Below are 25,377 nucleotides of genomic sequence, written 5' to 3' on the forward strand. Positions count from 1 at the left end.
ATCGTCTTATATGGCGTTTGATCGAATTAATAAAACCCTAGGGGTGTTAAGCTATCATAATGATACACTATTGTACTTATCTGTCTTTTGACAATTTTTTATGGGTGATATTTGTCGCTTTTATCAAAATAAAATAATTGAAAAAATAAAGTATTATTATTATTATTATTATTATTATTATTATTAAAAGTAAGACTTGGGTTAAAGAATGACGGTTCTGGTCATTTGTGAAGGATGAAGAAAGGTTGATTATGACACTCTCTGGTTAGTCAAATAACACAGTTTCTAAAAGTCAATGCCAGGGGCATTCACACCTGATCTATAAAGTTTGTACGTATTGTGAGGTTTATATGGAAAGCCAAAACTTCGTCTTAATGAAGGATTTTTGTTTTTTGTTTTTTTTTTGTTTTTTAATTATTATTTTTAAATAAAAAATATATATTATTTTCATCTTCGCAAAAAAAAATAATAATAATACTTACATATCAATGCAAATGATGTTTTATTTATTTATTTTTTTTTTGGTTTTAAGACGATTACTGGTTCTAAATTTTTAATCTTTTACCAATATTATACCCTGACCATTACCATTGTTATAACTAGATCCCCACCTTTGTATCTCCTTGATAGCCTTATGATTAGTAGACCAAAATTAAAGAGCACAAATTTTTTTGAAAAAGAAACTTGATAAATCATATCCCAATTATCTTAATTTTCCATTATAGATCCATGATCACTGAACATTCTCTGAAAACTTCAACTAGTGCATGAACAAAATAGAGAAAATGAAACTATATTACCTCATGATGTAAATTTGCATGAATTGAACTATTTTACTCACAAGTTTAAAAATATTCATTTGAGTAGAATCAACAACAAACCTACCAAATAGTAATAATATTATATTACATTGCGCTTGCGAATGGGCACTTCCAAACTCAAAAATGTAATCACTCCAAAGAACAAACTAAAGCCAACACAGGAACATATGGCAACTACAAGGACAACGGATAAATTAATTGTCTTTGATTGAGTCGGATATGTAACATTTTGTATATCGTTTCCAGTGGTAATGACATTCACCCACTTGGTAAAGTTTGGAAGGATGCCAGAAAGCTGATTATTGGAAAGGTCCAATGTTGTCAGGCTTTGCATTGTAGTAAAAGAAGCTGGAATGCCACCAGTAAACTTATTGTTCGAGAGATCAAGAACCTTCAAAGAGGACAATTCAGTAAGAGATTCAGGTAAAGGCCCCATGTATAGGTTGCTGCTGAGGTTGAGAGTAGTCATCTGTGAGTTGCTGGACATTTGAGGAATACTTCCTTTGAACTTGTTGTTGGCTATTTGGAGTTCAATCAGATATGGTCCTATGTTACCAACTGAATCAGGTATCCTTCCTCCGAGCTTGTTGCCATTCATGTTTAAGAATGAAATGTTCTTCAAGCTAGAAATCAATGGAGATATCCCACCGGTAAAGGAATTTAGGCTAAGATCCAAAATATGCAAGTTCACCAACTTATAAATTTCGTCAGGGATGCTACCATCAAGATTATTCATTTGAAGCCGCAAGACCTTCAATTCACCAAGACTTCCAAAGTCCTTTGGTAATGTACCATGCAATTTGTTTCCTGCTAAATTCAGACGAGAAAGATTTTTACACTTCTGCCACTGAACGGGGATATCTCCTTCAAATTGGTTGTCATTCAACTCCAAATACATCAGACCTGATAGCTCACCAATTGCCGGAGGAATGCTCCCATTGAGCTTGTTCTGACCAAGCTTTAACTGGTTAAGTTTTGTCAAACAATTACCTGAAATTTGCGGGATGTGACCTTCAAGGGAATTGGCAGTCAAATCGAGATGCTCTAAACTGCCGTGAGAAAGAAAATTGTTTGGCAGAACTCCAGTAAGATTGTTGTAACTCAAGTCCAAGAATTGCAAATTTGTAGTGATCCCAGAAGGAATACTTCCATTAAAATAGTTGTTATCGGCAGCAAACCAGGAGAGTGTCTTAATCATGGGGAGTTCCCCTGCTAGATAATTGCCAGAAAGGAGTAGTTCTTCAAGCTTGAGCAACCCTTCAATTCCATCAGTAATAGACCCAGAGAGCTGATTCTGACTGAGGTCCAGGACACTCAGGTTGGCATGTCTGAACATCTCCCTGGGGATTGAACCCTCAAACTTATTGTATGATAAAATCAGTTCCTCAAGAGCTAAGCTCAAATTCATTGGAAGGTTTCCAGTAATGGAGTTAAAGTACAAGTTCAAGCTCTTCAACAATACAAGACCATGCAACTGCCTGTCTACCTTTCCAGACAAGTTATTCCTAGAAAGATCAAGACTCACCAAACCAGTGAACTGTGAAAGGTTTGGCAGCTGGCCAGACAACTTGTTAAAGCTAATATCGAGGAATTTGAGTCGAGAGCGGGCAGAGCAGTTGGAGAGGAAGGAGTCAGGAAGGGAATCAAACATGTTGTTTGAGAGGCTTAGGTACTGCAAGGAATCAATCTGGCAGAGAAGGGAGAAGAAGGAGGTGTTCTTGGTGGTTTCTGTTGAGAGATCATGCCCAGATAGATTGATGCCAGTCACTTGCAAAGATGAAGAAGATGACGATGTAGAACAAGTCACCCAAGAAGTCCATGAACAAGGATTGCGATCATAGTTAGTTTCCAAAGATGACTTGGGGGATAGTATGGCGGAGAGAGTGTCATAGAGATTGAACATGGTGTTGATTTGGTTTCCAGAAAGTGAAGAAGAGGAGACACTACTCATTCCTTCAACCAATGAACAAATGTTCAGTAAGAAGCATAGCAAGAAGGGAAGGAGAACAGTAGAATAGCTCTTCATGGCTTCTTGTTCTGGATCTTCTGATAACTTGCAACAATGAAATACTTGGTGTGAAAGACGTTGGAAAGAAGTGCAACTAGAGTTCATTTTAAAAGATGGAACAGCTGTAAGAGTGGATGTCAAGAGATGGGAAATGGAGAGGAACCATCAGTTGCAAATGGGATTCCTGGTAACCAGTTACAATTAAGAAGATAATGACAACAATTAAGAAGAAAAAAATAATAACAATTAAGACTACTCTTCAGAGAGAAAATGATCAAGAAATGCAGTAATAATGAATTCGACTGGAGGAAAATGGACTGGAGTAAACCCCATGTTGGACTAATTTGCTAGGAATTTCCAAAAGCGTTTCATGATGACCATGAAGACTTGATTTAAACAATTAAGAAGAACATAAAAAATAAAGGCTACTCTTCAAAGAGGCAATGATCAAGAAATGCAGTGATAATGAATTCGACTGGAGGAAATTGGACTGGAGTATACCCCATGTTGGACAAATTTGCTAAAAATTTCCCTAAGTGTTGGATGATGACCATGAAGGCTTGATCAAAGCAATAAGAAAGAAGACCTTGTGAAAACTGCATGTATATATACAACGTACATGAAATGCATTGCAACATGTTTAAAAGAGTCCTTAACATTCAGATTACAGTTGGAATGCACAACGAAGATACATAAGCTAACAGTTGGACAGATCTTAAGTGGAGCATAGTATATAACTTTCGGGTTTCTCACATGAGATAAAGAATTAAAACTCCCACAATTGCGTACATGACACTGCAGTCAAATTTATTAATACCGAAGAGGTCGGAGCATAAGCATGCCAAGTTTCTGTCAGTCAGTGCATTCTGGTGATTCTAAGTATTCACATCGCCATGTGGCCTCTGAAATCAGGAAGAACTATTTGCCTATGCTGTCTACACAGCAGTCCTCTCTTTACGCCTTCTAAATATAATTATGTATAAGCATGAATCAAAGCCTGTAAATTCAGAGGGAATAGCCCATTTCTATGGCATGGAATGCTATTACAAAGAGTAGATCAAGATGAGCATACGGATTCCTAATAATTAAAAAGGGACGCATACCTTCAGCAGAAAAACCATCCAAATCATCATGTTTTAAGGGGCAAATAGGCAGAAACCTGAAACGCAGAAATCATATGACATGCTTCAAGTTAAATATTAAGCAAAATATACCAAAAATAAAAGTTCCCCAAAAGAAACATATCAAACTCAAATGGTTCAATGGTAATCAGATTTTTCCAGCCATGCAAGTAGGAGAAAAACATATTACAGAAGATGCAATGCCTCATATCCCAAATTGTTTCAAAAATTGGAGAAGTTTGCAGCTTGTTCCTTGTTGCAAATGATAATTTACCAGCCATTTGCTTTCAGGTAAACCAAAGGAGGAGGTGCTAAGAATTCAGTAATATTTAGTTTGGGAAATTCAGAATTATGGACCAAGAAACTAAAATTCAATCGAATCATTCCGTATTGCTAATAAACAAGTAAACTTCTGAAAAGAAAATGTAAATGATATCTAGAGAAATTTTTCTGCAGATGATTACAGACTAAATCAACTCTTGAAACCAAAACAATTATAAAACACAAGAAAAATTCTCTCATTATTTTATTCAAATAGTTCATTTGGTTTTCGTACTGTTCATATACTGTTTGAATTTTTATATTATTTTTTATTATATATATATATTGTACATCCGGATTCTAATACTGTTTGATATTGTTTATATTTATTTAAAAAAATACACTTATAGTCTATTATTCAAATAAATAAATAAATAAATAGTTCATTTGAATTATCACACAAATAATTACGGTCAGAGGATTCATAAATTTGGGAAATTCAAGGCAAAAACAATACAATGTATGCTTGGCATAATTGTTTCATCAATTGTAAAAACTACATTAAAATGTCACATTAACATCACATCTCATTAAAAAAAATAATTTATGAGATGAACATTGGGACAAGCCTTTACCACTAAAATCTACACTCAAATGCATAAATATGTAGATACCGATAGAGAACCCTAATGTTCACATTAGATCAATGGATCCAAAGATATGAAATTTCACTCTAAATAACGATGCAAAGACGAAAGACCAACAACAAAAAAAATCATTCCAGGTATCTGCCCTTTTCGGAAGAGAAGACGACAACGAGGTAATGTCCACCGCCGCCAGCGCCGCCGTCGCCGTCCCCCCCTCCCGGCCGATGATCACTTCTGCCATTCTTGGGTGCAGGCCAATATCTTGTGCTGATTATAATGAAAGAAAACACCCCAAAATGTATAATAATAATAATAATAAAGTTTTTTTTTTCTCCTCTTATTTCTATCAGTTTAAAATAATTTAATTTAAATTACAAAAAAATTGTTTGTTTATATATATATATATATATATGTACGTAACTTTTGACGTGGTTTTAAAAAAAATGAAAAATAAAAATTAATGTCACATCATTTATTGATTTTTTTCCTGTTTATTTTTTTTTAAAGCATGGAGACGCGCATAAAAAAGATATTTATAAAACACAATCTCAGTCCTCAATTAAACATAATAGTAAATGAAAACAATTACAAAAAATCACGCCCCCAATCAAGATTGAAATAAAAATAAAAATAATAAATTTAGCTAATTTTGCAACAAAACCCTTGTCTTTTTCTGCTATTTGACTTTTGTGTGAACCAAAAAAAAAAAAGGCTCATAGAAGGTACCCAAACCAAGAGACTACCTAACTTCAAAAATTTTGCTTTTTTTTAAAAACAGTCGTAACATTAAAAAAAATAAAAAAAATAAACAAATTCAATGCATTTGTGATTCATCACCATGATGAAAATTACTAAATCCTTAAAATACAAAGATTAAACAAGCTTTTATCTAATTATAATAAACTAATCTCTTAAATTTCAATAATCATAACACTTACTTCCACGTTTATGATGATTATGTAACTACTTTATTTTTTTTTAATATTAACTTTATTTATCATTTTAATATCTAATAGTTCGAATTGCATGCTTTATTTCCCATTTTCCAGAAAACCAGGTCCCATGTTTGCAAAGCTTTATTAATATGATAAAAACGATTAATGAGATGCTGAAAGTTTTGCTTTAGCTCCACTAATGATTTAATTATAAATCACAATTGATCAAACCCAAACCAACTTTGCTGTTGAAAGTGCTCTAGTTCAAAAGTTTGACTACTCCATGATGAACCCATAAATCAAGAAAAGCAAACTTTCTGCATGAAATTTCTCTATATGTTTTCACCAATTTCTTTTCAATGCTGCATTTCAGCATAATTCAATCACAAGACTTCAATATAAAAAATATAAATCCAAATATATATATATATATATATATATAAAAATAATTGTAAAAATTCCATGCATTAAATTGAGTCCTTGTCTAACCTCATTTGGCGGGTAGATGAGATGCCCAACTGCCATGAGATAGAGAACTCTTTGAAAAACAAGCATATTAGGGTCCACAACTCTCTGCTACAGCTTATAACTACTATAATTTATAAGAAACAATGACACCATTCTTTCTTTCAATGCTGCTTTGGTTTTTGTAATCTGAAAGCACTGGGAGAGAAGGAAAAGATTGAAAAAAAAAGGATGGATGAATTCAGTTTCCCGACGATCGTTGGTGAGCCAGAGAACCCCCACAACCCCCCTTTCCCTCACTTTGCCACCTTGCCGGTGTGGTTTGTCACCGGTGCTCAACGACCACATCAGAGCTCCCCGGAGACTCAGACGGATTCACATGCAAGAAATGAAGAAGAGGAAGAAGACGAGAGTGAGTGTCTTGTTGATGAGGAGGAAAGGATGGACATGTTATGGGAGGACTTTAATGAGGAGCTGCACAAAGATGTTACCAGAGAAGAGATGAGCTCTAGCTCCGATGCTGAATCTGGAATGGCGCAGCACGGTGCGGTGGAGCTCTGTTGTGTGCCCAAGACCCGAAACATGCTTCGCCACCAAAGACCGAGCTTGGTGATAATGCTGAAGGTGCTGAAGAAACTGATCTTGATTCAGAAGACTAGCGCGTCCAAGAAGGCATCAATTTATCAAGTATGAGTTTTCAATCTTTCAAAGTAATTTTCCTTTCTTTCCAATGTAATATACATAAATGAGTAAACCATGGAGGTATAAAACTCTAATATAATATCTAGGAAATTCTGCATATACTTAGGAAGAACAAATGCATGAGAGTCTAGTTTGGTGTGCCGGTGTGTTGTTAAACCTTTGATTTCTAAGTAATGACTGAAGAAGAAGATGTCTCTGTGTTTTCTATCTCTATGAAAAGGAGCCACATCATCGAAAATCTTAGATTTCTTTGTTTCTTATTGAATTTTACCCTTCACGATCCAAACAAATTGTATATAGTTCTGAACTAAATTCACGCAACTGAACAGGGCAGGTTAAAACCCAAATATTGACAGAAAATTAAAAGCAGGAAAAATCAAAGTGGGGATGAAACAACCTGGTTAGCTGGTACTGACTTTTTATGCAGATGATGCCCTTGTGTGCAAGCCAATAAGACAGCTCTGTTAAGAACATCCAACAAACTTATTAATATCTAATAAGCATGGTCTAATAGAACATTTTGGATGCCAGCCTGGTGATGTGCTAAAACCACTCGCCATGACATTTCAGCAACTTAAAATCAATGTACCCTAGTGAAAAATTAAGAAAATAATGGCCTTCCCATAAAAAATTCCAGAACAATCAAAATGTTCAGCAAATTTTTCCAAACTCATTCCCATCAGTGAAGGCTTAATAAAGAGAGCACGAATGCCAGCAAATGGGATTTCAATTTATAGTGACCAGTAGAAGTGTTATTAAAGACAAATATATTACGAAGCAATGCTTTGTCAAAAATAACTGTCAGTAAAAGCTATCTTCATGTAGCAACGCCATGACAACATCTCCATTAAGTGTTCCTTTCTCACACGAGGATCCGAGAGCAAATCTGTGAAACAAAATAAAGAATTCCAACAAATGTTATAGACAATATATATCGAGGCATAAATGTTATTCAGGATTGTGAACAAACAGAATAAAATGCTGACCGACAACAAGAATAATCAAAATTTTTCACAGCTCACAGCAAGAAGAGTATTCATAAAACAAATAGAGGTTCAAATGCTGTCACATAATTGGGAAGATAAGAATCTATGGCACCAAAATAAACATTGCACAAATAGAGGGAAATGAGATCATGTGTGAAACCTACACAAAGGACACCAAAAATAACTCATAAATGTTCACATGTAGCCGAAAACCTCTGGAAGAACTTCAAACCAAAGGCAATAATGAATTTTCTGAATCTATAACTTCCTTAAATGCAAATCAACCCCACTGTATTGAAAGAGTCCTCCTACGGGAAGGTGATGTCTACTTCCAATCTCACAAGTAAACCTAAATCTCATTAAACCCTAGATATTATCACTCTCTCTACTTGTTCCTAACTATATCTATCATAGGATCAAAATAAATGCAAAGGTCTCTCCTTTATCAACAAAATTGATCATAAAAAACAAAACTCTCTTGCATCAAAGAACAAATAAAGATCAAAGCCTCACTTACACTTAAAAGAGATCATTTGGAAACCTCCCCCAATCCATGGTAAACCTTAAGCAGCATCAGAATTACAAATTTCGTTTGGTGTTTGATTTCAGGAGTCCAGAAAGAGAAGCACAATGAGTCGAATTATAATCGCATTTCTCACAGCACGATTGCAGCAACTCAATGACCTTGAGGCACCTGCAATCAAAAAAATCACAAGAAATAAAAATGATTCATGGATTAGGGATAGAAACGAGAGAATTTAGTACCTCTGAGGATTGAAATTGTTCTTAGTGAGGCAAGCTTGGATGTCGCATGCCTCCTTCTTGCACGGCTCTTTGTTCTTCTTCTGGTCGCCAGTCGCCATGGATTCCCACCTCGAGAGCTTCGTCTCCGGAGAAACGAAGGAGAAGAGAAACACGATAGGTCTCATGAATTTGGTTGACCCGATATGAGCCTGAGATCCGTATAATTGCTTATCGGATTCGGATCCTACATACTTATTAGGTCTCATGATCCGATATATAAATTTGTACATAGATCATTAAAATGATTTGGAGTGTCATAACATGTTAAGCATCAAGACATGCACATAAAAAAATAAAAATAAAAACATATATTTTATTAATCAGCAAATGATAAAATTACTTGATTGGACTCAGAAGAAAAAATATATAATAATTTCTGTTTCATTTACTCCCTCCATTTCTTTTTATGATTAACTGAATTTCACATACCAAACTTAGTTATTTCACAAAATTTTATAAAAAAATAATTATTTTTTTAAAATTAAGTTTAATTTATATCTTCGCATTTAAATCCCTTATTTAATTCCAACATTCTCTTATTTAGTTCTAACAAGGGAGTTGAATATTAATGTTAAAAATAATTTTGAAAAAAAAATAATAAATGCTTTTTAATGTTAGAAAATAACAGATAAAAAAAAACATGGATTTGTGGCAAATAAAAAGAAACGGAGGAAGTAGCATATAAGAATGGAGAAACTTTACAAGCAATATATATATTATAATCATCGACAATAATTCAGTAATCCTTGCATACATGATATTCATCACAAACTCCGTAACAACATACATCACAATGGTTCTAGATCATGATCCGAAATCATTTCAAATGGTAAGTAGTAAATGGTAAATTGTGTAGTATCTAAAGCCTTCTGCAGATCATTGGAAAGGCTTCTGCTGGAGGATGAGTTATTCATACAGTATATAGTTCAGACTCATAGCTTGCTGCTTGCAGCGAGATACTTGGTATGCCGGCCCTGAGCTATTAACTTTCCGGTCTTCTTCTTTCGGATCTCCACTGTGGAAACTCCGACGGCCTTTCCAGCTCGCAAAACCTTGGCTTCAATCTCAATCTCTTCCTGAAAGAAAACAAACTCCAACATAAACTTCACTCAATAAAATGTATTCCTTCTAGTGGGCATTAGCAGCTTTACAATGCAAAGATACATGCAAGGCAATCATCCAAGCAGAATGTATAATTATATGTAACTTAAAAAGAGGAACATATTCAGTAGGATTCCATTCAGGATTACCCATGCCTTCAAGTATAATTCTCCAAGTTTTATAAAAAAAAAAGTTATCCTGGAAAGAAACAAAAGCTGTGGATGAATATAATGAAGATGACATATCAAGAGGCATCATTTATGGGCATCATCACAATAGGTTTTCTACTTTTTTAATGGATGAAAACTAAATAGAAGAAATAATTTACTATTTTTCTATTTGAATCTTTTTTTATCATAAAATAAAAACAGTAGTAGTAGTAGCTCTGCTGTGAGTTGTTTATGCCACAAAATATTGTGAAGACAGTGATCACCCAAATCAACAAAAGCAACAGCAAAATATAGATACACACCTGAAGACAGAAAATTCCACCATGAACGAAAAAGAATTATGTTCATTTGAACATATGCAATTGTGATTTTAATGCAAACGAAGATGAATTCATGGACTTGATAATTTGTTGTAACTGTAACACTAGAACATATGGACTTTACATAAATCAGAATCCCAAGTCTGATGGTATGTGGACACTCACAGCAGACCTATAAGCAGGCACGCATTGAATAACAAGATTCAAAACATGAAGAAACATGCATCAAAGTCATCCGCATAAGTTGATGTATTCGGCAATTTTAAGCATTTTCGTATATAACACAATTAATATGCAAGCTATGGAAACATTGTTAGAGAAATTAATACTTTCAACTAGATCACCAAATCTAAGTCAGCAAACAAACAATTACAATTTACAGGTTACTCTGCAAAAGACGAACCTTCAAAAATACCAATATTAACCCAATGATCAACATACAAAGCCACCAACAAAATAAATATCAGTGTCTAGAGGTACTATGAGCAGAAAGTCCGAGACACCATAGTGAACAAACTCTCATTATTCATCTTACATTTGAATAGAAAATGATGCTAGAAACAGACTCTGAAAAAACAATAGGCGAAGTTCGTATATTAATCCAGAGTTTATGGTTTCATCCAAAAATGGGTAAAGACAAAATTTATAATAGGGAATAACAAAACTTCCAGAATAGCTCCCAAAGTACCCATATATTCATTTTGTTCCAAAAAACCCAAGAAGATGTACTCTTTGGCCAACAAACTAAAGACAAGAGTCCTCATTTTCTATTTTTAATACCTGGATAACAATGATTTTTTTTTTTTAATTTAATTTTCAGTGACCAAAATGAATCAGAAACCAAAATCCAGCCACAAGCTTCTAAAATCAAAACTTATCCCAAAACTCACGCTTTTTCATGCTTTTGTGCTCATTGATGATCTCTTAGAATAAATCCAATTCACTAATAAACGTTCTCTAAATCTTCCAGCCTAAAATTAAAATTGAAATGATAACATCGATGGAGTTATCGGAGATTCAGAAAAACAAACCAGATAGTCAGAGTAAAGGCTAAGCATTGAAAACAAGAAAAAAAAAAGTATCAATTAGAGTATAATCACTAACATTGACGAAAGCGGAGTCGAGATAAGAGATACTGATCTCAAGGGAGACACCACTGCTCACCACCCCAACACTATAGAAAGCCGCCGATCCCACGATATCAACCAGCGACGCCGTTGCGCCCCCGTGCAGGAAATTCCCCGTATTCTACCCATAAAACCACCAGATTAGATGAATCCAAAGAAAAGATCAAAGAGAAAGAGAAGGAGGGTACGAGTAGGCGGGGAGGGACGGTCATGGAGCAGAGGACGCGGCCATGCTCGATGGCGTCTATGCGGAGACCTTTGACGATGAAGGCATCGTAGAAGCGGGGAGGCAAGGAGTTGAGTGTGGCCGTGGAGACGATCTCCTCGCCGGCGGCCTCGAGGGACTTCTTCACCTTCTCCTGCGAATCCATGGCTTTGGGATTTCTTCTTTGCGTCCCGTTCGAGACGATGATAAAAATCTCAATATAAAGCACGTGGTCAAAGGTTGATCCAGATTATTTCTTTGCTAGAGTTACATGTGTACTTTAATAAGTGTGCTCTTGATCATCATGTTGGAAATTTCTTATTTTATTTTATTTTGCTTTGTTTTCAATTAGTTTTTTTATAATATGTTTGATGATCTTCAATTAAACAACATTTTAAAAAATATTTTTTAAATGTTTAATTTTTATTAATAGTCATTGAATCAGATTGGACCAACTCCATACAAGATTTTTCTATTTGTTAATGTAATGATTGCAAATAAACTAACTCCTTAAATCTCACATCGGCTATGAGATGGACTCCTTGTGTGCATATAAGTGATGGGCATTCTCCACCACTAGGCCGGTCAGTGTCTTTATCAGCCGGGTAATGTAATAATTACAAATGAACTAACCCTTTTAGTCCCACATCGGCTATAAAATTATTATTATGGGTAAAATTGTTCAATTTGAATCTAGAAAGTTTTATGATATCTAAGTACTCATCACACAAAAAATAAAAAAAAAAAAGGTAATGGAAATGTTTAATAGCTTGTAGAAGCAAACTCTGAAAATTACAAGACTTCACTTATTGATGTTCCTGAAAGAGGGTGGTGAAACAAGACCCTACATCTACTCTGCCTCTCCAGATTATCAGCCGTTCTCTCTGGAGAAAAAACAAGTAATTACAATTAGCAATTATTCAAAGAGTTAAAAACATTGGTTATAATTCATCACATTTACCTCGGGAGACCTGAACATGTTTCAAAATTTGAGCAGATTGCCTGGCTTTCTTATAATTATTTAAAAAGAAATGGCAAGCGCTACATTGGTTCATCGATGAATATTTTAAGAATGCAAGTAGAAAGCTAAGTAGATAAGAAAAGTACCTTTGTTACAGTTCATCCTTAATGGAGTCAGGTTCAACTGGTTCAACTGATTCAACTGGGTCGACTGCAGCATCCTTATCTTTGTCGGTCACCCTGTTTTTCTGTATGAAATTGATCATGTCTTCTGCTGTTCTATCGCCATCGTACTGGACGAGCTTGTTGCTGGCTGATGAAAAGAAGAGGGTAGGATAACCTTGGACCTCAAACTCATTTGGAACATCATTTGCAGTTGCATCCTGCAAATGATTGGCACAATGGAGAATGTGATTAACAAAGTTATCAATAGAGAATTGATTCAGTATATTTCATGCAATTTAACATTTTGTTGGATTGTGGATAAGAAACAATACAGCATAATAAAAAATGCTACCACTAAGTAGGTAAAGAGTGAGAGGAAGCAGGTGTTTGTGCTAAATAAAAGCATAAAGTGTATTCTGGGAGATATAGGACTAAGACAAGATCACATGAAACAGATTCAAGATTAAATAAGACTGGCTCATCAATTAACTGACTTACAAAGAGAAATGTAGAATCAGCAAAAGAAGATGAAAATAAAACTTCAGCTTAGAGAAATGAAGATAGTGTAGCACTTAAGTGGATGAAATAAAATTACCATCTTTGCAATGATCACATCAGCATCGTTTTGAAAAGAGACCGCTACTTCATCTAAAATAGGAGCTAGTTTCTTGCAATGTCCACACCAGGGGGCATAAAATTCAAGCAGAACTGCAACATAAAATCAGTGCATTGCTGTATTGTCAAATGAAGCAACTTATAATCACAAAAGGCTAATCTTGTGCTAAAAAAAATTAAAAATATAAATTTCTGCAAACACTAGACAGGTCCCCTATTCTCGAATTTTAAGAGCTACAATACCATGCATTCCTAGCAGCATGATCCAACAAGTCCACAGAAAATTTCAGAAAAGGTTAATATGTGTGCAATGAGCTGATCAAGTATATTTGATGCAAACATTTATATGTGCATTACAATCAAGACAGGATACAAATGAACTAACCATTCTTTCCAGACTTGAAAACTACATCATCCAGGGTGTTGGCCACAACCACCTTCACTGGTTCATCATTAACCTCAGGGATAGGCTCTGATTTTTTAAATGGTGTCAAACTTCCATCCTGAGGGCATGACATCAAGCGTTAAAATAAAATAAATAGCCTGGAGCAGGAAGCCTCCTGCTTATGAGAATAGATCAATAAGACAAATAATATTAAGAGAAAATAATCAAACTTCTTTGTTTAGACCCTCCTGTGATAAGGGAGAAGTACCTACCTTGAACTCCTGCAGCCAAGGGGCAATTTGATCAGGTTTCACATTAGCCTTTAGATATTTCTGGCCATCAGAATTTATTACAATGACAAGGGGCACCTGCTCCTCGTTAAGTCCAAAGAACTGTCAAGAAATTCATTCGCAAGTGCAAAGCTTGTCAAATAATATCCAAGAAGCAACAAAAGAAAAAGAAGAATCAATCAATATCAACAAGGAACAACCTGGAAGGCACCTTGACTGGCATCAATATCACCAATAAGAAAGCTTATGTTCTGCCCTTTGTAATGCTCAGCAGCACTTTGATACTTGGACTTGAAATCTTCGAAATCCTCATTGCTGAAGTTGAGAAAGAGCATAGCCTGTAAATTACCAGATGCAAATAGGAAGAACATAAGTAGATGAAAAACAAATCCATTGGTTTGACCATATCAAACTTCAAACATTAATCATGCATAAAAAATTAGCATACCAAGGAGATATATTACTAGCAACTCTCTAGTATCCAATATTATTTAGGAATTTTGACTGCATTACCCTAAAATGATGCAAGCAGCTAAATCATGATAATTTCGAACCTCTGATACATAATGCAGTAGCATCACCACACTATACCAAATTAAAATCAGGGCATCATATAGATCTAAAATGCGAGTTGCAAAGTAAATGAGAAAGATGCAGGGAGCCAGATAGGAATATTAACATCTGAAGAGTTAAGGACAAAGATGTGAGATACTAAAAAGCACCATTAAAAAATCAGGTGACGGACAAATTCAGTCATTTACAAAGAAGAAGACAGTGAGAAATTAATAAAGGTTCACATAAAGCCTTCACAAGAGAAACTACAAGTTAATCAGAAAGAAGAAGACAATGACAAATATATAAAGGTTAATGTAAAGTCTTAACACGCCATAAAAAGAGTGCACTTAAGTGACAATGCCAAATAATTAAACATTGCATTATTAAAACAGCAATGATGCAAGGAGATGAAAGTCTGCATTATTAGTCATATAAGAATGCCAAGAATACCAGATGTAATTATGTGTAAACAACAAATATAACTAAAACTTGCAGCGGAGAATATTATTCAATATGAGCTATAAAAACAATATACATAAAACAGGTGAGAAACATAGAAAGCATGATGCCATACATACAAGTCTATGTCTATACAATCTGCCCTTACCTTGTCATTAGGGCTGTTGAAGAATTTTATAACATATGGATGATTAGAGGGATCCTTGTTAAACATGGTTACAACAGGCGTACTGGAAACTTCAATAAAGCTCACTAAAGCATCCACTTGAAAATCCTGCAAGCAAAAAAGGCAACTCATGAGAAAGGGTAGTCTATACCCTTTTAAACCCTTTTAGACAAGGAAAGATAAATTTCATGACTCCATAAAATCAATTAAATATGGAGATTAAAAAATACCTCGGTGTCAACAACAAGTTCATCAAAAGGCTTAAGTAATCTAACTGTGGGATGTTTTACAGTGGAATCTCCACGGGGAAGGAGTTTAGCATCAGAAGTGTGGCGAAAATCATAATCTGAACGCAATTTTTCAGCTACGGTAATATAGTTTTCAAACTTCTCGCCAGCAAAGTCAGGAAATATCCCCACCTGCAATCAAGTCAATTCAAACAAAATCAATACCAAGTAAAAAACAAAAATCAGAACACCACTTAACTAAACAAAGGGAAAATGAAAAACATAAGTTCTTACAATAACAACTTTCTTCTCATCAAGAAGACTAATGGCATCATCAGACGATTTGATCTCAGAAGATGCAGGACCAACCTGCTTCTTCAGATATTCAACTATACCTTCTGCATCTCGAGGGCCTTTAAAATCTTCAATGCTCTGCCCCTCATTCCTTATAATCTTAAGTGTCGGATAACCTTTCACATCATATTTCGAGGCAAGATCCCTGTTTGCTTCCTCATTGGCATCAACCTTTGCAAGAATAACAGGAGGGTCGTGCTTGCTAAGAATTGCCGCCGCCTTCTCATACTACATGGAAAAAAAAAAAAATCAAACTTTCAGCAAAGATTAGTTTTTTCCCAACAAGTAAAACCTCCATTTTTAAATGACCATTACCTCAGGAGCAAGACTCTTACAGTGCCCACACCTGTTAAAGAAACCAGCAAAACTTATTTCCTCCATGAAAAAAAAGGCACAAAAATCTCACTTAAAATTAGACACCATCAAAACTCCCCAAAACACGATGCATACAACCAAGAAGGAATTTTGAACAGAAATCAACACTCTCAGAGCACAAAACAAGAGATAAACCAAAGTAAATCGTTACCAAGGCGCATAGAACTCGACCACGATGAAACGGTGCTTGGCTACAGTCTCAGAGAAGTTCCCCGAGTCCAGAGTAAGAACAAAAGAAGGCTCCTCCACTACACTCTCCTCCGCAGTCTCCTCCGCCCTCAACGGCGAGACGCAGAGTAGCAGAACGGCTACGGCGAAGTGGATCCAAACCCTAGAGACCGCCATTGGAGGAGAAGAAGAGAGATGAAGGGCTTCTTGCGTGAACCGAGATCGCTGCACCGCAGCGATCGGGTCATAAGATGAGTACTCGTGGCAAGCTGGGTCAAGGTCTTGTCCAATAGAATTATGACACGTGTATATGTTCAGCGTGTTGCGTGTTCTATACGCGTAGCGGATCACGTGATCGGAATGTATAGGTTCTGTGGACTTTGTAAGGAAGAACGGAGGGCAGTGTCTTAAACGTCAACATGTCTAATAAATCTTTGGAATTTTTTTTCTTGCACTATTCTATACGTCTTTTCATAATATCAAAATCATTCTCATATATCGGCAATGTTTTTTAATTTAATTAAATTTATCTAATATTACTATTTTCCTATAACATCAACTGCAGCCTCTAGCGGGAACTCCGCAAATTTATATATATATATTATTATTATAATCCAATCATCATGTTTTGGAAAATATATAATTTTTTATTATTGCACATCAATTAAGAGAACCAAATTTTTTATCTTCTGCATGGGTGTCCAATACTTAAACTATTTGATTATTATCATATAATAAAAGTGAGTTTTTCTCACTTAGCAACCTCAATAAATATAAGCTTACCTCAAAAATGATTCGAGGACAAAGTGAGCTCACCCATCATGCTTATGTGAACTTATGTCAAAACTAATTAAGTTGATATTGAGACTGACAATCAAATGGTCTAATAGTATTTAGATCCTTGTTAAAACCTTTCACAAGTGATGAAAATTTGAATCGCAAGTGAGAGTATATTTGAGGTTATGTATGAATGGTCCCAACACCCATGCATATGCAGATCCTACTCCCATTTGCTCCGCAGAGACTTGTGTACACCAAAAAAATATGTCACTCAGGCCTGATGCCTTAATCCGGTCTAGTTAAACTTGTACTTAGCTCTGGTGAGCTAAGGCAATCTTAACTACCACCGTGAGCTCAACAGGAATATTAAAAATAAAATAAAATATAAAATATAAAAAAGCATCTTTGATGCAAGTCTACTTTCTGGGCGACATTGGTCCAGTGAGTTAGTTTGTCGTATCGTTGGTTGGCTCCCGTGAACCATCTTCACATGCCGTAGCTAGACTTGATAAATATACACATAGTCCGCGAATTGCTTGTGGACATTTATTTAAATCCTAATTTTCTATCGATCTGGTAAAAAAAAATTTTGTCATTTATTCCATACGCTCTCAAATCAATGCACACTCACAACTGGTGATCCGTTACAACTGAAATATAAATCTTTTGGTTAGTAAATTTTTTGATAAATGATTTGTTGTTTAAAGAAACTATATATGTATACAAATGCATAATTATATGTATATGTCATCACGAAAATAATGATAATTTTGAAAATATGAATAAATTTTATTATACACACCAAAGTTTGGATCTAGAGCGAAGATCTGAAAAATATGGATTCAAATACAGATGGGGTGCCATGTGAACTACTACATGCCAAATTGCCAACTCAAAGATGATGGTGATGATGATGATTAAGAAGAAAGGGCCTGCTCTTAATGTTCAACAATAGAAAATGATAGTAAAACAGGGGATCATATCTCCCATTTACAACAACAACAACAACAACAACAACAACAAAGCTTAATAAGACATTAAACATAAGCATAATAGAACATGGAAAGAATGGTTTCTTTGCTGCTTTAGGGTTAAACACAAAATTCCCTTGCAGCTCACCCTAATATGATTCACAAAATAGAAGCTTGATGATAAAATAAACCTCCTTTGAATAACTGAAATGATATGTTACTGGTTAATCAACTGGTCACCAAAAAGCTCTTCCATATCTTGATATTCTTAATCCATGGCCATGACCAGCTCTGCAAGAAAGCATCAGAGGAACTCCTACTACTCTACAACCAATGAACAAATGAATGAATTTATATACACATCTGTCTCCTCTAACTAGCTAGCATCAATGTACCTCAAGAACCCGCGGAGATGATACACCGATCTTTCCATCCATTCTCCGCTTCAATAAGCATTTTTCTGTCTCCGAAGAGGGCACACCAAATACCAATCATTTCCGAATATTAGCTGTGAATATATAGATATGTTAGCTGTAAAGGATATCACTTGCAATCCCATCATATGGGCTAGAAGTATTGCAATTGACCCAGTTTGCACTATGATAGAGTAACTAAGTGGTGCCGGCGCTCTGTGCTATTTCATCAGGCATTCGAAGCCCTTCATATGCTTTCAATGTGTCTGAAGTAAAATTTTTCAATGCTTCAAATATCGGCACAAGGCCATTTCGCAAACTGCCGGAAGCTACTTCTTGAACTTGCTTCACAGCTTCTGCATGTTTGGCCCTCTCTTCTTCCACTCTTTTCTTGATCGAGTCTAGTGCCAACACACGATCATCAATGGGTGCCTGGTTGTTTTCAGAGGCCAAGATAACATTCAGATTGCTGTTCTCTTGATACAGAGATTTCAGCCTCCTAGAATAATCTCTGGACAAATATTCAGCTTTCAGTTTCTGTCGTTGTTCCTCATCTTGACTCTCCCAAAGTTGATGCACATTTGCAGCAAAAGCACGCATTGTTCTAATGACCTCAACCTCTGAGATCCTTTGCATAGCATGGAACCAATCATTGGATATGATAAAAATGGCCGGAGCTCCAATTCTGCTAGGTGAGAAAGGTACAACACCATCAGGTGTTACTTCCTCTTCTCGAGGAAGCCACCTAATCAGCCATCCATTCAGGGTTTCGATATAAGTTTTCTGGCTTTGGATCCACTCATTGAAAGAAGAACACCAGTGTAACAATTCCCGTTCTAGTTCTATTGTGGCCTTATCTACAGAATTTCTTTGGATTGCTGTTTTAGCCATAAAATTTTGATTTTGGCTTTCAACTATGGCCTGAAATTGCTTTTGATGGCATTCGAGCACAAATTTCCACATTCTTATCAACCTGCACACCAGATAATGATTTTGCATTCAAATTAAGCTTGGCAAGAGTAGGGTACCAGATAAGGATGTTCTACGTCACCTAAAACCATCCATTGCAATTAGGATTAGAATGACTCAAGAAAGGTTATCAGTTTCAAGAATTAAATTTTAGTTCCAGCATGTCTAACATTATGACTTTAGGTAAAATTCTACTCTTGTTTAATAAACCTCATCATACTCTCCATGAAATCCTTCTGTGTTGTTTCATTCTACAGAAAAAAACCAGGTAGTTAAGTACTTAAGTCGTAAAGCTTACTTGAACACCACTAACAACAGGGAAGCAATTTCAACAATAACCACCAGAATAATAACTCATGGAAATATGAGCTTGTACACACATGCATACACTCAACAAACAAATGTCAGATTAAATCAATGCAACTGAAAACTAATGATAGTGATAGAGCAAGAAATTGGGTTGAACATACTAAAGGTAGAACAAGTAAAAAACGAACTATGAACATTCATACCCTTGAATTAACTCAACCAGTTGAGGTTGCAACTCTTCATCTCTAACTTTGTGCATCCTTATTGAAATGACATCCACAGATTTGAGAACAATGCTTATTTTTGTGCGAAGAATTCTTATTGATTCCCGAACAGAATCAATCTTGTTTGACTCGGCTCCACTGTCATCCAAAGCTTTCAGTTCCATGTACTTCTTATCATAAATGACCCGAAGTCTTTCTTCCTCCTATCACAACCACCTAAGCAATTTTAAAAGAAAGTTTGACCTCAAATGAAATGGTACAAATTCTTTAGAAATGCATTCGTTCCAATAGGATAGTAAACGGAACATATCAGGCCATCAGCACAAGTTAGCAGTTATATTCTTGACAATAAAGGAAAAAATCCATTAGTTTATATATAATCTTGTATGATTTCTAATGTCCATATTGCAATCAGGAGTGCAACAGTAACTAACACATTGCTTGGTATATAAATCTGAAATTGCTATTGGCCAAAGTGGGCAATTCAACTTTGAAGCACAAAATGTATACAAAGAAATAACTGGAACAAGTTTTCAAAATTTATTGAGGAGTTCAAGTTATACCTCACATTGATCAATTAATATGGGATAAAAGCCTAATTTAATAGAGCTTAACAAAAAAGGTAAAAACCAGAAAAGGTAGAAATTCATTCTAAGGTTTTTATAAAGCAATTCTATGATTTATAGTACATAATTACTACAAGTAGTACCTTAATTTCCTTATAAAGCTTCTTCTCCCATTCATACAACTTCTCCAGAGTTGATGAAAGGTTGCTAAACTTCATATTAGTGTGACTTTCAGAAGCTGCATGACCCATATTGTTCCTTTCCAACACACTACCATAAGAATTTTGGGAAGACACCAAGACTGGCAGAGCCATGAAATCCAAGATCCAGGAAAAGATTGCTGCAACAAGACTTACAGGATTCACAATTCCACAAAATTATAAGTGATTACTTCACGTAATTGAACAATTCATGAGATAGAGAAAGAAACGGTATCTTTTCTAGCTGGTTGCAGTAAACAACGAAAATTATACAGTCAGGAGCATCTATTTTTATCTTTTGACAGGCTATTCAACAACTTCTTAATAACTTGTAAGCTAAGAAAAGGAAAACTTCATCTAAATCCTGTACATAGTAACAAGTCAGATATACACTGATGACATTAGCATGACTAGAATGGGCTAAGTGAGAAAGCTAGAAATTTCTCCACTAATCAAACTTAATGAAGAACTGGTCATATGGACAATATCAATTTAACAAACTGAGGAAGAATCATATTCTAGCGGCCGTCACATTTTGACTTGGAATACTCTTAGGATCTTAAACAACAAGAAATTACAGAGCACCTACTATGGAATGGCATGGCGATAGCATGATGCCCTTCAATTCAGATAAAATAAAAATCACTGCAGTGAAGAACATACAAGAGTTAAAAATTTTAAAATGGAACATAAAATTCAAGTCTAGCAATGGGACCATATTTCCCTAAAATCAATTGTGTTGCAGAGGAAAGTTGCACACTTTGGCAAACATTTTCTAGCAAAGAGAGCAGAACACTTTGAATCCCTTCAATCACAAAACGGTTTCTCTTTATTTTTTTTAGGATCAGGCTAAAGCAATCCTAAGAAATAATCCTCTCTTCCTATCAACATCAAACTAAACCATCCCAAGTTGCTACAAAGAACAGCAAACAATTTAAGAAATGCACAGATAAGCAAATCAACGGAATACCAACCTCTCAGAATTCCATTGGCACTGCGGTACCGCATCTTGCCAACTTCAAGCATTACCGATAGCTCCTGCCCAAACCTTGAAGCCAACTTAAACTGCTCCTTGATCTCCTCCACAGCTTCCATAACATTCCTCGTCGCGTGCACTGACAATGCCGTCACACCACTCGCCTCCGTAGCTAGTGACGCATCCTCTTCAAAGCTCACACTTTTCCGCCTTACATGTCCTTCCTCTGTTCCCGACCCACTCCCCTTAGATTTTTCACCTTCAGAGGCACTCTCCTTGCTCTCCTTCTCCTCCACCACGTCCTTCACCTCCTCTTTTTCTTGTTCCGGAGCCACGGCCTTTGAAGTCCCAGCGCCAGAGTCCTCCTCTATTACCTTTTTCTCCTTCTCCATCTTCTTCACTGGCTCAGGCTCCATCTCGTCCTCCAAATCAGGAATGCCCTCCTTCTCTCTCACCTCATCCGAATCCGGGCTACTCACCACCGAGCTCATCCGAAACTGTGAATATTCCGGCATATACTGCTCATACGAATCGAACGGGTTGAAGAAATCCCAAGCCGAGCCCGCTGGGGGAGGAGGTGGGGGAGGAGAGGAATCACGGCGAGCAGCATCCGTCCCCGGCGGATCCGGCGATCCAATAGGATCACCATAAGGCGGGTAGCTATACCCATAACCACCGTATCCCGCATAGGAATACGCGTAGGGGTTCTCTTCATATACCATGGTAGGGATCGCAGATGATCTCATGTAGTTATAGTACGGGCTCGGCATAGCCGAAGGAGCCGCCCGTGATGGAGACGGTGAAGGCGACGGCGATCGAGTTCGAACATCATCACGTTCACCTTCGACGTTGTGTTCCGATGGAGGATCGGAAGATAAATGGATATGAGAGCCATCAAAGGAGAGGGAATGCGAGAGTGGAGTGGCAGACGAAGACGAAGACGCAGCACCATTGGAGGACGATCTAGACGGCTTCGGTTTACCTTCAGAGGAGGGAAGAGTGAGGTGAGGGGAAGAAGGAGAGGAAGAGATAGGGATAAGCTCGTCACGGGCGAAGCGGTGGAGGGCATCGCCGACAGCAGCGAGGGCGTGGAAATAGGCGGCGTGGGCGGAGGCAAGAGCGTAGCGGCCATCGACGGCAGCGCGGATCAGGTCCCGGCGCTCCCGGCAAAGGGCCAGCACCGGCGAGTCCTCCTCCTTGGACCCCGCGCAGCCCATCACTGGGTAACTAGAAAGGCGCGAAGCTCGTCGGAGGCCGGCATTAGATCAGCGACCTCGCCGGCGTTCATGGAGAAGCGTTAGCGTTTCCCAAGAAAGAGGGGTTTGGGTTATAAATAGCGTTTCACGCGATCGAAGGGGAAACGAAACGGAAAAAAGGGCATGAAAAGAAAGGGCGAGTTTGAAGCGGCGATTTTTTCGTGAGCGAGAAATTGGAGCTTTGAAGGCGATCCACGCGCCGATGTTCTTCTCTGAAAATTTTTACGTGTTTTGACGTGTTTGACCCTGTACTTCAAACTAAATTGCTAGAATGCCACTGTTGGTACCGAAAGGCGGTGGCTCGGCTCGGCTCGGCTTGGCTTAATTTTGATTAACTTTTGTGATAAAGAAGTGATGGTGTTGATAGCAAACAACTTAATAACTAACAATATAAATAAATATTTATTTATTTTTAATTATGTAAATTTTATAATTAGTTTTTTTTTTTACAAAATGCAATAAGCATGTAGATGTGCACACATGAGACAATAAGACCCACCCATGTACCTTCATCGGGATGAATATGGATTAGATATCAAGTCCAAACCCCTAATCTATGACTTTTTTCATCAGAATGTCGAGCCCGTTTTGAGCATAGTCAATAAGCCACCAGTATTGCCTAACCAAAAATATGAGTTCACAATCAGTATAAATGTATTTATTTTAGTTTATTTTTTAAAAAAAATATTAATTGAGGTATTATATAATTATTAAAAATGAATTTATTTATAATAAATTTTGGAGAAAATAATACAAAAAAAGGTAGCAAGAAATTTCTTCTAATTCTAAGAATATGGAAAATTAAAAAAAAAAAACTCTTAAATATAAGATTTTGAGGAAAAAAAATTCAAGAGAGTGATTAAGGTTGTTGGTTGTGTCCCACCCATCTAACATTGACCTACTTGGCAAGTGTAAGTGATGTGTGTTTTGAAGGCATAACCAAAACATACTAATTAGAGTGATAGGTTTAATATTAGGTTGCAAGTTAAAATTAGTTGAGACATCTAAGCATATTATAAAATCACAATATATGTCACTTATCTAACACATACCTAATAACAAAGAATTTTGTTAGCTTTTGGGAATTATTTATTTTATATATTTAATGTTTTTTAGTCAAAATGATTTAGTTTATAAGTTAAATACTTCTTCAATAGATTATGGGTGGACATTAGCATTAGACTTTTATAAAAAATCAACAATAATGGATGATTGAATTTTCTTTTCTAAAGAAAAAAAATATTTTTCTCACGGTTACTAATATTTTGTAATGTTAAAATATTAAGCTACCAATGAAATCTAAAATTTTAATTATATTTGATAAAATATTAAATATATATGTGTGTGAACCCCATGTGTTCTCAATTAAAAAAAAAAAAAAATCAAAAACAACACCAACTCATTCTTTTTTTATACTCTTTCTTTTCAGCGGACATACGCAGGAAAATGTTTAGCCGCTAACGACTATTTAATCTATTGGCATCGGGTCTCTTACGTAGGGTGTTTGCCTCGAGTGTCGGATGTGGCTCCCCGAGTTTGATCCACATCTCGCGCAAGGTGAGGGCACGGTTCGGTAGTTAGCGTGGCTTCCCAACGTGTTCATCCCTTGGTTTCGACGCTTGTCGCATTTCTAAAAAAAAAAAAAATGTTTAGCCTATTTATATATAATATTAAATAATAAACACACATGATTTCAGTAAACACTACTATATTTGGTGAGCTTAAACTTAATTTTATTTATTTATTTGTGTTTTTCTTATGTTGTGATTTTTTCCTTTTTAATTTGCTAATTTTTACTAAATATTTGTGATATATCTAGTCTGTAAAATATAAATAATATTAATATAAAAGCTTCACCCATCATCCAATCCTATATCACAAACTTTCACAATGAAGCAAGCTTAATTTCAAAATAGAGAAAAAGAAACTTCAAGCACACAGTAAACATTAAATCCGTTCATATCCGTTAAAATTTAACTTTATTATTATTATTATTATTAAAAATTATTTTTTGAGAGTTTCATTACGTATATAAACTTTTTTCTATTCTTTGAGTTTTTTTTATACATAAAACTTGAACTCAAAATTATTTATTTAAAAAATTAAACTTTTATCCTGTGGATCAATTTATTAACAAATAATAGTAATATTTATAGATAAAATTTTTATTTTTCATTCAAAAATGTTTGGTATGAACTCTAATTAGATTATTATTAATCCTTTAACTCGATTACTCCTTCACCCTACATAAAGTGATGTTCAAACTCACATTTTGAATAAAAATATAAACATTTTATACAAAATTTAGTCCATCATCCAAT

General features: G+C 35.7%; 6 protein-coding genes across 7 annotated transcripts; 1 reads left to right on the top strand and 5 right to left on the bottom strand.

Annotated features, from left to right (window-relative positions):
- Positions 1-848: 848 nt before the first annotated feature.
- Positions 849-4,422, bottom strand: LOC120260558 (probably inactive leucine-rich repeat receptor-like protein kinase At2g25790). 2 transcript variants are annotated; one of them, XM_039268055.1, is made up of 2 exons: positions 3,933-4,422; positions 849-3,013 (listed from the first exon to the last, which is right to left on the bottom strand). In XM_039268055.1, exon 2 carries the CDS (start codon positions 2,932-2,934, stop codon positions 901-903), a length of 2,034 nt encoding a protein of 677 aa, XP_039123989.1. In that variant the 5' UTR covers positions 2,935-3,013; positions 3,933-4,422; the 3' UTR covers positions 849-900. The 2 variants fall into 2 exon arrangements, with proteins under 2 accessions (XP_039123989.1, XP_039123988.1); XM_039268054.1 differs by having other exon boundaries at positions 849-3,792.
- A 1,835-nt stretch (positions 4,423-6,257) lies between these two features.
- On the top strand, positions 6,258-7,350 carry LOC120260469. Its single transcript, XM_039267951.1, has one exon. It carries the CDS (start codon positions 6,490-6,492, stop codon positions 6,949-6,951), a length of 462 nt encoding a protein of 153 aa, XP_039123885.1. The 5' UTR covers positions 6,258-6,489; the 3' UTR covers positions 6,952-7,350.
- Positions 7,351-7,561: 211 nt separating this feature from the next.
- LOC120260470 (cx9C motif-containing protein 4, mitochondrial) lies at positions 7,562-8,881 on the bottom strand. The gene is made up of 3 exons (XM_039267952.1): positions 8,712-8,881; positions 8,464-8,640; positions 7,562-7,846 (listed from the first exon to the last, which is right to left on the bottom strand). Exons 1-2 carry the CDS (start codon positions 8,873-8,875, stop codon positions 8,526-8,528), a joined length of 279 nt encoding a protein of 92 aa, XP_039123886.1. The 5' UTR covers positions 8,876-8,881; the 3' UTR covers positions 7,562-7,846; positions 8,464-8,525.
- Positions 8,882-9,438: 557 nt separating this feature from the next.
- LOC120260207 (acyl-coenzyme A thioesterase 13) lies at positions 9,439-11,882 on the bottom strand. The gene is made up of 3 exons (XM_039267647.1): positions 11,657-11,882; positions 11,446-11,589; positions 9,439-9,826 (listed from the first exon to the last, which is right to left on the bottom strand). Exons 1-3 carry the CDS (start codon positions 11,837-11,839, stop codon positions 9,683-9,685), a joined length of 471 nt encoding a protein of 156 aa, XP_039123581.1. The 5' UTR covers positions 11,840-11,882; the 3' UTR covers positions 9,439-9,682.
- A 426-nt stretch (positions 11,883-12,308) lies between these two features.
- LOC120261727 (protein disulfide-isomerase-like) lies at positions 12,309-16,628 on the bottom strand. The gene is made up of 11 exons (XM_039269709.1): positions 16,376-16,628; positions 16,165-16,195; positions 15,790-16,077; positions 15,499-15,687; positions 15,251-15,376; positions 14,289-14,426; positions 14,071-14,190; positions 13,799-13,916; positions 13,394-13,506; positions 12,781-13,016; positions 12,309-12,557 (listed from the first exon to the last, which is right to left on the bottom strand). Exons 1-10 carry the CDS (start codon positions 16,567-16,569, stop codon positions 12,786-12,788), a joined length of 1,548 nt encoding a protein of 515 aa, XP_039125643.1. The 5' UTR covers positions 16,570-16,628; the 3' UTR covers positions 12,309-12,557; positions 12,781-12,785.
- A 1,434-nt stretch (positions 16,629-18,062) lies between these two features.
- LOC120261845 (protein ALTERED PHOSPHATE STARVATION RESPONSE 1-like) lies at positions 18,063-23,384 on the bottom strand. Its single transcript, XM_039269849.1, has 4 exons — positions 21,799-23,384; positions 20,768-20,964; positions 20,038-20,261; positions 18,063-19,529 (listed from the first exon to the last, which is right to left on the bottom strand). Exons 1-4 carry the CDS (start codon positions 23,015-23,017, stop codon positions 18,755-18,757), a joined length of 2,415 nt encoding a protein of 804 aa, XP_039125783.1. The 5' UTR covers positions 23,018-23,384; the 3' UTR covers positions 18,063-18,754.
- Positions 23,385-25,377: the final 1,993 nt, after the last annotated feature.

The sequence above is a fragment of the Dioscorea cayenensis genome, chromosome 5, assembly GCF_009730915.1.
Source record: "Dioscorea cayenensis subsp. rotundata cultivar TDr96_F1 chromosome 5, TDr96_F1_v2_PseudoChromosome.rev07_lg8_w22 25.fasta, whole genome shotgun sequence".
Taxonomy (NCBI): domain Eukaryota; kingdom Viridiplantae; phylum Streptophyta; class Magnoliopsida; order Dioscoreales; family Dioscoreaceae; genus Dioscorea; species Dioscorea cayenensis.